The 12,109-nt window shown below is 42.1% G+C and overlaps 1 protein-coding gene across 1 annotated transcript; it reads left to right on the forward strand.

Moving 5' to 3' along the window:
- The first annotated feature begins 1,513 nt into the window (after positions 1-1,513).
- foxi2 (forkhead box I2) lies at positions 1,514-3,903 on the forward strand. The gene is made up of 2 exons (XM_005728655.1): positions 1,514-2,244; positions 3,070-3,903. The coding sequence occupies exons 1-2, from the start codon at positions 1,641-1,643 to the stop codon at positions 3,657-3,659; spliced, it is 1,194 nt and encodes a 397-aa protein (XP_005728712.1). The 5' UTR covers positions 1,514-1,640; the 3' UTR covers positions 3,660-3,903.
- The last annotated feature ends 8,206 nt before the right edge of the window (positions 3,904-12,109 follow it).

A 12,109-nucleotide genomic window follows, 5' to 3' on the forward strand; every position in this document is an offset into this window, starting at 1 on the left:
GCATATCGAAAGTAGTGTTATTTATTAAAATGACTTACTGCAGGTGTGCAAGCTGAGTTTTTTCCCCTCTGAATATATATTCACATTGTGGGCGCTCAAATCACTGCACCTCACAGGGATCTCTTTATTGTAAAAAAAAAAAAAAACAGTATGACAGGGTCAAGGACAGAGTCAAAAACATGTATTTACATATATTTAATCTATGTATATGTGGTACATATACACAGTACACACAGTTTGTGTGTCTGTGCCTTTGCTTCCATTTCCGTCAGAACCACACTGAAGTGCTTAAATCTGGGTTTAAGGGTTAAGTTTTGTTTTATTTTGATGAGGATCCTTGACTCAAAGTTCACCATGTTCTGTGTTTTTAAAAAAATAAACACCACGTCAGTATGTAGGAGTAAATGTACAAAATAAATTTAGGATATTGGAAATAAGTTTTTTACAGATACAATACTAGTGCTACTGCTCACACCAAGGAGCTGCCGTACTTGAAGGATTTAATCCACTGCAGTTCCTTTAATCTACTTGAGGTTTTCATCTCATTTCCCGGAAGATCAAACATTAAATATTAGTCCTGCATGATTTGCTTTATCAAAATATTAAGAGTTTTGGTGTGTGGATACTCCCATTGTCTTATGAGCTATGAGATACTGAAATTCACTGATTTGAAAAGCAAACTATCTTTCAGTAACACTGCTTTTTCTTTTTTAATAAATAAATAAATCCAAGTAAAAACACATAGAAAACATAATGACTACCATCCTTTAACCACACACTTGCTTTGGCACTTCAGCATGGCTAAGGGATACTTTTTTCAAGTACCTGAAAAGAGTCTCATTGATTGGAGATGAAGAGAGGTTTAATAGTCCCCATGACTGCATATTCAGCTAATGGATACTACAAAACACTTTATTCATTTCCTGCATTTATAATGACTAATTGTTAGACTTTTGTTAATTAAAATCACTTAAAACCAATCATCTCATTCAGGGGAGGTCTCTAACTGCACAGCTGCCCATTATGTGGATTGCTGAGTGGTTACAGGTAGCGTGGCAGAAATCTGGATGGCTGCGGGTGATGGGTTTGCCTGCCCAAAGATCTGCTGTCAGCTCTCGGTATTTACAATCCAACCAAAATAACGTTTACAGTACTTAATATTAGTGAAGGAAGGGGGAAAGGGACATTCGGTGGCTTGAAAAAAGTAAATTCTAGTGCAGGTCTAAGTGAGCAGGCCAGGAAATCCCATCTAAAAGCGATTATTACAGTCTGAGCCACGTTCGCTGTTTGTTGACTGAGGCTAAATGATCACAGCTTCCACCCCTCGGAGAAAATCTGAACCCAGCGGGTGTCTGTTGTGTCTCTCCGGGAGGTTTAAGGAGGGGAAACATTTTGAGAACCACTGACCCACTCTCTGATGAATGAGCTAGAGCGTGACCACACCCCCGTTTACTCACCGTGTGTGTTTATTGGCTGTTGGGAAAAGCGCTCGCATGTGGCTCCTGTCAAGGGTTTATACTATTAAAACTCCCCAAACTCCTCCATCCTCCCTGACACTTGTTGCTGCTGTGCGCGCACCACCGGGGAGAGGACACCTGAATCGCTTCAGCATTTCTTTTTAGGATTTCCCGCGGGGAGTGATGAACTCCATCGATCCTCAGTCCCATCACCAGCACCACCACACCTCCCCTACCGTCGGTTCTCTCCCACCCAAAGGCGCCCAGGAGGCCCCGGATATGGCGGCTGCTGTCTACTGCGACAACTTCAGCAGCATGTACCACCAGCCGAGCCTCCAAGGTGCGCAAAGGCCCGCTGGCTACGGCCTCGGGGACTACGCGTCGTCTCCAAATCCCTACCTGTGGCTCAACGGGCCGAGCGTCAACTCGTCCGCTTCATACCTGCACGGCAACAACCCGTCGTTCATCCCGCCCTCCTACGGTTCGCAGCGGCAGTTCATAACAAACTCACCTGGATTCGGCGGGCCCGACCTGGGCTGGCTGTCCATCGCCAGCCAGGAGGAGCTGCTGAAGTTGGTCCGTCCACCCTACTCCTACTCGGCGCTCATCGCCATGGCCATCCAGAATGCGCACGAGAAGAAGCTGACCCTGAGTCAGATTTACCAGTACGTGGCTGACAATTTCCCCTTCTATAAGAAGAGCAAAGCGGGCTGGCAAAACTCTATCCGGCACAACCTGTCTCTCAACGACTGTTTCAAAAAAGTGCCGAGGGACGAGGACGATCCAGGTACCGTGAACGCATCACAGAAAACGTTATTAGTACATCAAAAGTGTTGAGGCGTTTAATACATGGAGTTTACTCATCGGGAGGGCTCAGTGGTGATCAGTTAAATAGAAAATTTCGTTCAATCAATCAAAATTGAAACTTTTAAAAAATTTATATGAATAGTTAAATAACTTCATTTTATAGTGCCTAAGCAGATATGTGCGTAAAACCCTGTTTGATGCTTTGTAAAGTGTTTTTTTTTTTACTGCCAATAAGTCAATATGATCAGGTCAGGTATGTGCTTTTCATATTGCAATGGAAAACAAGTAGCACTACTTCATATAGGCAGACGGATAAATATGAGCAGACTGTATACAATAATGTAGTACAGTTTATGTTCCTCTGCACTACCTTCAGTAGTCTATTGTAGTATTTTTAAAGCAGTGCCTGTATTGTACACTATGACTGGAATGTTGTTTTTCATTCTAACCTGTACTTCAGTCTAGACTAGAAAGACAGTCAGCTCAGGAAGAGGTGCCAAGAGAACTCCCAAGTGTCCAGTAGTGCAGATAATAGGAAACTAGGGATGGCAGTATAATACAGTACATTTTTACCTATTGGATCTTAGCTTCCGTGACACAGACATCTCTTATAGATCATTTCTTTTAAGGTTCATTCACATTGCTTTGATTTGTACTGTAAAGTTTGATGGGAAGCTTTAAAAAAAATGGCATCAGAAAGAAATTTTGGATTTTATTTAGTCAGACAAATTTTGATCAGGTAATGTTTCAATATTACAAAACTGAAGTAATTCAGCTGTGATGTGTCTCTCATTTCCACTTGCAGGGAAGGGGAACTACTGGACGTTGGATCCAAACTGTGAGAAGATGTTTGACAACGGAAATTTCCGCAGGAAAAGGAAAAGACGATCGGATCAGAGCAGCGCAGGAGGAGCAGCAGCAGCAGCTGTGGGTGCCACAAAGGTTGAGGATGGTAGGCCGACAGCGGCTGCCCCACTGAAACCCTCAGACAGTCCTCAGCTCCTGGGGCCTTCCTCCCCAGAGATGGAAGTGATGAGCGAGAACCACAAAACATCCGCATCTGCGTCCCCGCCTGGACTGGCCTCCTCTGCTCCTTGTTTTAATAACTTTTACAGCAATATGTCCACGCTCAGCTCGGGGGGCCCCAGCCGACAGGGGTCCCTTGGACTGGTGAACGAGCTCTCGAACAGGAACATAACCGCCCTGAGCCCATACCACCCCAACCACAGCGGGCAGGACACGGGGCCATCAGAGCACAGCGAGAGCTTGCATTTCAACCGTGGAGTGTACTACAACACGTTTGGCGGAGGGCAGAGCGGACAGTTCAACAGTCACTTCTATAACAGTTTCAGTGTCAACAGCTTGATCTATCCCAGGGAAGGCACTGAGCTATAGGACCTGCTTTAACCACAGCGTCACACTGTTGCAGGGACTTATTTTTGCTCTATGACTCAAACGCATGCTTGCATGCATTTATTTCTGCAGCGAGATCTAAGTACAGGCTGGGTTGCACTCCACCACATAAAAAAACACAACACTTCCTTCACCGATCAACATGCCAGACAGATTAAAGAACACGAAATATTTTTTAAGTTAATTTAACTTTTAACATTAAAACGGTGGAAAGGTCAGCCTGAAAGTGTAACAAAAATGAAGCACTTCTCTTTTTTCTTCTTTTTCATGACTATATCAAAGCTCTCAGTGGTTTTTTTTTTTAAAAAAAGGCTGCCACTGAAAACTGCATTTTTTGAAAAACTTTATTTTATTTTTTTTTTTTTTTGAATGTTACTTTTGCTTTTTAGATAAAACCGCTTAAGATGTAAACATGCATTTGCCAAGTGTGGCCCATTTTTCTCCGGAGTAGCCAAATTCTTCTATCAGATCACATAGTTGAGTCGCAGTCAATGCAAATCTGCCAAAGTTGCCTTCGTGAGACCGCCATTACCTCAAAACAACAATCACATGACATGAAAGTGCCCAATACTACGACAGGTTTCTTTGTATATTTAGACACATAATAACTGATTTCACAGACAAGTAAACTTAAACGTGAGCTTGCCATATTTTTTTAATATCTCCATGTTGACTAAAACCACAGCACTAAGGCTCATTTAAATACGCGTGTGCTTTATAAATATGTATTTTTGTAAATTATGAAAGTAGTTGGTGACTATTTATGCTATTTATGCAAATAGGCTTTTTTTATCTACTGTTGTCTGAACATAGTTTGGTTAAAGCAGAATATTAGCTTTGCAAAACGCAGAAGAAATGCTCTCACTAAACCCCCAGATCTGTACACTAAAGCTACATCCTATACTATGGTTTCACTCAGGATTCAATGTGACAATCACTGAATGGCTTATGTATCTTCTGTTGCCTTTGTTTTTCTTTATACGTTATATTCAGCACATAAGCAGATTCATCTACCATCACAAATAAATGCTGTGTGCTATCTACTGTATTGTCATGCATCCTTTTAAACAGGGCATGAGGTGCATTCAGGTCTGCATTGTAATTTAAATGTATTCCCCATGAATTTACTTTAATTTAATAATCAGTTGTAAAGTCAAACAACTTTTTTAGTTTGTCATGTTCACCTATTATTTACATATTATTTTTATTGTGTGGGTCTTTTCAAGTTCCTTTTCCAGCTTTATAAATATTCTGCTTGTACTCAGAGTTTAACAAGAATCTATGGCTTGAGTGTAGTGGTTTAAAGTCAAGTTTACAGCACGACTCTTTTATTCTGTTTAGTCCATTTTTCTTACTTTCAGATCAGCGATTAGTGTTTGTCGGGTGGTTTTTGCTCTCAGAAGACAATTTTAGTACCAGGTAGTTTGCCTGCTTATACCGGGCCTCCTCCTGCCTCTATCTGCCACTGCTAATGATGTTCAATACGTAAAAAAAATAAAATAAAATGACACCAAAACAAAAATTGTTCCTAAAATTAAGAAAAGTTCACACGGATGCTTTCACATTTCCTTAGAATTTGGGAAAGTCCCCAGAAAGAACTATGCAGTTTTGTACTAATTATAAGGAAAAGTGAGACAACTTCAAACTTCCAGTGAAAGACCTCCAGTGAATTACTGACAAGGCTGAAGTGTCAGCTGATCTCCAGATTGCGATATTCATCTAGAGGAAATCAAAACGCGGAGAGTTAAGTTTCCAGTAAGGAGTTAAACGAAATGTTTCTCTGAGGAAAATTAATCCTCGAAACTTTCAACACGTACATTTCTGAAGTATGTTTTTTTTTCTATATTATTGTTCTGTCAATATTTCTGTACAGCATTACAAAGAGATTAAACTTGTACCCTCATGATACGAAAACATGCTTTGTTTTAAATTTACAGCCTGCTCTGTGTGCAACTTTTCCTTTCTCCTGTCACTTTTGCAACATTTACCACTTCAAAGGGAACAGCAGATTAATATTTTTGCGCCTACTTCTAATACTAAATATGCTCCAGAGGCAGAGACGAGCTGTGCTCAGTTCTGACGAAAATTAAGAAAGAAAGTTCAAGGTTGGAGCCGGTCCAAAGACTCAGCAGTTTACAGACGACTTCATACAGAAAGAATACGTGAAACAATAGAGCCATTGTGCTCTGTCCTTTATGCCGGTCCCCATGTATCAATTAGGGACTCTCTGAAGAGAGGTGAAGATATCCCCCTTAAGTATCTCTTTGTCTCCATTCTCCAGCAGTGTTTGTCCCAAACTGAGAGGAGGCCATGTTCCTTTGTTCCTGCTAAGAAACGATGCATCGAGAAATTCCCTCTGCAAATATTTGCCACCCATTGTGCAGATTAGGAACAATGATGTGATGATTTATTTAGTTTTCACTGTTTATAATTCACACCATGCATGTGTCCAGGTACTTAAGCACTGTGCCGTGAAATTGACATGACTGTACTTTCTTATTATCTCGGATTTGCGTCTTCTTTCTTTTGGCCCTCGGTTATGAGAATGGTTGCAGACTGCAGGGGAGGGCGTGGGGGTGGGAGGGCGTATCGTTTCCATTTAGAGGATCCAAACATAATTAAAGGGGAAAAAAATATTGTCATAATGTAATAATAGAACATTGTTTAAAAGCATTTCACCTCATGCCATGCACTTGTGTGACCCTTGTTTCATTAATAAAAATCTGACCTACTAATTAAGCCCTATTAATGTAGCTTTTCACGATCGCAGCTTCGTAGCCAAAGAGTCATTCCAGTGTGATCTAATCTGTAAAAGCAAGGATCAGTTAGCACGTCGTGTTTCTTCTTCTGCGCTCCTCTCCAGCGCTGCGGCGACTCCTGAGCGACAGTCAGATTACCTAGATCTGACCTTCGATGTCAATGTACATCGAGCAGACGGTTCCGGAGCTTTTCCCATCCTGGTGGACTTCTCCAGAGTTGTCCGTGAATGAGCATTCCTGCTGCCAAGTGTGAACTTTTCAATTAGAGAGGATCCACTGACCCAGGCTCTGTTTGATCACCTTCTTTTGTGCCTGGAACATTGGGCACCCCGTCCTAATTTGGCATTCGCGCGGCCCTATTGGGTGACATTTGAAAAGCAGCATTGTTGGGCCAGCTGGGAAGCAGGTTAAATACTAGACTGCTGGTGCTATTTCGATCAGTGACTGTACAGTGTAGGCCGAATTCAAGTCCCGAAACGACCCCACAAGACACCCCCCCTCTCCTCTCCCCGAACCCAAATTGTTCCTCTGATAATAGACAGGGAAGAGGTGACGCCTCGCTAATGAGAAACATCTTAGAGGGAGCACAGAAAACAACTGTTCAGTCTCGTCAGCATGTTTCACATGAAGGGCCGGAGATCAACTTCATCAAGGATCCCTGACTGCGATGTTAAATAAGCACAGCAGAGTGATGCTGCGTCGGGCCGGTGGCTCGTTTCAGGACACGGGACTGTCAATGTCCCGGAATGATCCACGAAAACAAAACAGATTTTCCCCATGTCTGACAATAGCAACTCTTTCATGCTATTAGGTCAAGTATTTTATAATTTGACCTTGCTCCTTAACTTCAATTTGATGTAAAGGTCAAACCATGTCTGTGAAGCATCAGTGCCCCTTAAAAAACTATTTTATTACTTCGTTATTATGATCATCTACAGTCTTGTGGAGATAAATAGTCAATTTAACAAATAAGATTAAATAAAGGAAAAAGTAATGTGAAGGATAGCACAAATTATTGTGCTCTTTTTTGTTGCTTTCTGGCTTGTCTTTAGCAACTATAGAAGGTTACAGGTGCTTTTCTTCAATAAAGTGATAACAAAGTCAATTTTTGGTGTTTTTTTTTTTATATTTGATGATGCTTTTGGTCATAATTGTGCAGAAAGAGAGAACATTTTAAAGAAGAAGCCATGCACCACTCAATCTGAGAGTAAATGCTTCAAGTTCCGTTACCTGTGAACACCATTCTGACTTTTAATTCTAAAATTAAAAAGGAGAATAATAGTTTTGGCATGTGTAGAAAAACAAATCTTGGTGGGCTGCGTACTGTAGAAGTGGGAAGGTGGGGAGGGTTGAAGTAGTAGGGTGGCTTGGGGGGGTCTTGGGCATGATTTGATCCTGGAAGGCTCAATTAAGTGGTTCGTTTACCCCTCGTGTGGAGCTGGTGAATTGGAGCCAGGTCAGCTCCGGGTTGAGATGTTGTTCATTATTTTTCCGCCTGTCGGATCCCATGAGTGGCCGCTGGAGACGGTGGCTGCTCGGCGGCCGAGAAGCAAAGGGCCTGCCGGTGGGGTACGTCAAACACACTCAAAGCCTCTCCCCTTGCCGAGGGGATTATGATCAACAAAGCATGTCCCACACCTGCACCAGCCAGCACAATGGAAACTCCGCGGGCCAATGGAGACGCAGAGAGAGACCAGTTATTAGAGGCCCCCGCCAATGTAATGGATTACATTAACCCCTTCTGTTGTTCTTCCTCCTGGAGCTTAAACATTGAACTGACGGAATCCACATCCCATTGAGAAAAACTTTAGCAACACTTTGTTGCAACAGCTTTTTCCAGTCTGTCCACTCACCAGTGGGGATGCACTTTAACTTCACTGCTAAGCTGTTTGGTGACCTAACCAAACGCTGTGAGGGTTTGGGAACGTTTGGATAGCTCTTCTTACCAATACTACACACTGGTGGTGATTGTACTAAAGGCTTTAGTCTTATATAAGTATATACAAAACCAGTTGAACTAAAGATACTTTTTTTAATGACTGTTTAACTTTTTGGTCACTTTTGTTTATTTATTTTAATCCGAAACAGGGAACATTCAACAAACTGTAAATACAGCAGCAAGGCCTACCCAGTGGGTAGGTGTGGAGTTACTCACAACAGGCAGGTGTCTAAACGTTAAAAAGCACTTAAAGTTAATAGCTTGGTTTTTCAACACAGGTATCATATTTTAGCTTAGTGATGTGTAAACAAAATAATTCCAGCTCTTGGTTGGATATTGTTGAGGCTAGCCTGTAAATCCCTTAAAATATTGAGAATTAATTGCGTTTTCCTCACACTTCACTCACAGCAAGGTGACTGGTGATTTGTGGTCTTTCTGTTTTCTATTTATGCCCTGGATTGAGTATGCCAATAATACATTGACCTCTACAGGTACTTTTGAAGCCTGCCTTGGTTACCAGCCTTTGTTTCCAGCTCAAGAACGAGAGGAAGATATTTCATCCATCCAGCTCCATCTATGTTGCTGCCACTGAGTATGGAAAAAGGCTAAGGCCGCCCTCCTCAAAACCACGGTTTGACAAACAAAAGGGGAACCCCTCAGCCTCGCAGTGCTCCCCGGGTCAGAAGGCTTGGCTCCAAGGACATTTTCTTTTAACATACTCCTCCCAGAAACTCTCTCATAGATTTATTGGTCCTTTTGAAATGGAGAAATCAATCAGTTCATCTGCAGACTGTTTTAAATTGTCTGCTTCTATGAGAATCATCACTATCATCCCACATGTCTGAAGTCAAACCATCCACTTCTAGCCCTCTGTCTATTGTCAGATGAGGGTAGAGTCGAAAATATGTGTTACTACTCTTGTGCTGTTGTTGGTCCATCATCTTAAAAGCTGAAATCAAACTGAGCATTAATAACAATTAAAAGTGCCCATTGCAGCCACTGTCTGTACTTCTGTCTGTACTGAACGTCTCCCAACTCTGCTGCCCCTTCTTTTCTGTTCAGGCATTTTTCTCAACCAATCAGCACTCAATCGATGCACAGCATCATCCACACGAAGCAATGTGCAATTGGAATCTTTGAAAACTGGATGGGAGGATGTTTGTGTTCGTTGAAAACCCTTCGCTGGAGGGTCTCTGTTGGCAAATACGTACCAGTTCAGTTTATACTGTGCAGTAACCTCAACATGTTTTACATTGTAAGGTCAAGACCCTGCAATAATACAGTGAAAGACCCAACAATCAGATGGCCCCCTTTGAGCAAGCACTTTGTGACAGTGAGAACTCCCTTTTCACAGGATGAGACCTCCAGCAGAACCAGGTGAGGGGTACAAATACGTAAGGTGTTTGCTCATGATACAAATACGTAAGGTCTCAAATCGATTTACAAATTCTGCAAGACCTTATCAAACTTACTTTGGACACTCTCCCCTCATCTCCAGCAGAAGCTACAGTCCCATTCCTATTGAAAGAACTCCCTTTCACACCACTTGCCTGCTTTCTGAATACCGATTCCACTTTTACAATAAAATCTGTAAAGCTGCTGCCGGTTGTCTGGGTCTGCTGTCTGAGACCAATTTGTGGTTAAACATGACACTGCTGCTAATATTCAAACTCATCACACCAGCTTAAACTAGAGTGTTATTAACTGCACAGCCACATTCGCTGTACAACTCTTGAAGTGGTGTCAATAACAATATTACTCCTCCATATTCTCCATGTCCCATTTCTCAGACTGTATCAACAAGTAAACAGCATTGTTTACCCCAAAATGTGCAGCAGCAACATGGTTTGCGAGTGTGTTTGGGGTTTATTTTAGGTGTGTTTTGGAACAACAGAACAGGAGGATACTCAAATATTTTCAGTGGAGGAGGGTGTCAGTCCCTAGGGAACCCGTCATGGGCAAATTGGACCAAAAGCTCAGTGGAATGCACATCGTTGCCCTCGTCCTCACCCCCTCCCTAATACTCCCACCTCCACCCCTTCCACACACACACACTCCCTTCTTTTCTCTTTTCTCCTTTAATTGGGCCCATTTTTCTGGCACCTCCCCAGATCACACTGTCATTTTACACTGCGTAATAAGCTATTAGCCCCAGCCGGACCGGGTTCCACAGCCACCCCACGCTAATCAACATGGACATGGCCATTGTGAAGGACTGGTACTCAGGACATCACAGTCCTGCTATTGTTATTGGCTGGACCTCAAGGCCCTGGTTGCCCATGCCTTGGCTCACAGAGGGAGGAGGTGGGAGGAGAGGGAGAAGTAAACAGAAGGAGGAGATCAAGGAGAGGTGAACTCACTCTCGCTACCCCCCTAGGAAACAGCGAAAACAAACTGTCACACCTTTGGTTCAGCCATCCTGCTTTGACAAAAATATGACTTTCTACCTCGTCCTAAAAGAGCAGAGCGCCTGTTAGAAAAATGCTGATACTAGACTTGTAAATGAAGATTTTATTCATTGCGTATTTTACCACCTCGAGTTTATCCAGAAAGTATTCTGGAATGTGTATTTTTCCGTCTGTCTTTACCTCCTGAATTTATTTTTGATACATTTTTTTAATCTTTGTTTTTGTATGCCACATTGCAAAGTGTTGGGCACGTGGTGCATGACAAAATACATAAAAATCAGCATGAAGGGAAATGGCAATCCTGCATTGGGAGCATCTTTTCATTGTGGGGTGCTCAGAGGTTTGGTCTACTACGATATTTTGTTTTCTCAGGTTGGTCTAACAGGTTAGCTTGGCAAACATGACACTTTTGTTTTCTTTACTTCTTCCATTTCACGTTTCAACACCCACAGTTCAACCACAAACGTACAAAACTGCGCTGTGCTGCTTTCACACATTCGTAATAAATATCACAAATGTTGTTTATTTGTAATCAAATTGTGTAGTTACTTATTTCACAAAACCTTTGTTAAAAACATTTTAGATAAGAAGTCTCTGGGCCTGCCTCAATGGAGAGGAGCTTTCCTCAACCATATAACAGCTCCTGTACATGTCTCGACACCTCCAGGCGGAAAATCAGGGGGTTAGACGAGGCCTTGGCACTGCAGACCGTCTGAGGCGCTAATACTTGCACAAAGACTTGGCAGGGAGAAAGCAGAGCTGTATTTTATGTTGGGGATATGCATGTTTCAGAGTCGTTGAAGATTGTCAAGCACTCATTTGTTACCAGGAGTCAATTCTGAACTCCTGCTGCAGAACTGATATACAAGTAGGTAAATCAAATGTGAGGTCTGTTGATTTATCCTGCTGGAAAGCTAAATAGTGATAGATTTTAGGATTTTATTTTGCAAGATATTAAGAGTTTTTTAAGAGAGTCTGTGCATGTGTGTGTGTGTGTGTGTGTGTGTGCGCGCGCGCTTGGTGGAATGCTGGAGGGCAGGCTGGGACTGAGGTGTGAACAGGTGCAACAGGGGGAGTCCAGGCAGGCGAGTCCCTGTAGTTACTATGTGAGTCTGGCTTGTGGTTAGATGTTGGAGTGGGGATAAACTCATTCTTTACTTTATTAAGTTTTCTTCACTTTGACCACAATTTTTTCACATTTCGAGTAAAATTTGTTAACTTTAATAAAAACAGGTTTGCATTAGCAAAATGTGTGTAATTAAAAGCAAAAGAATAAATTGCTACAAAAAAGTTTTTTATACAATCTGTGTCTATCTATCAAGATCC

The sequence above is a fragment of the Pundamilia nyererei genome, unplaced genomic scaffold (genome assembly GCF_000239375.1).
Source record: "Pundamilia nyererei isolate P.nyererei 1_Seehausen unplaced genomic scaffold, PunNye1.0 scaffold00029, whole genome shotgun sequence".
Classification (NCBI taxonomy): Eukaryota; Metazoa; Chordata; class Actinopteri; order Cichliformes; family Cichlidae; genus Pundamilia; species Pundamilia nyererei.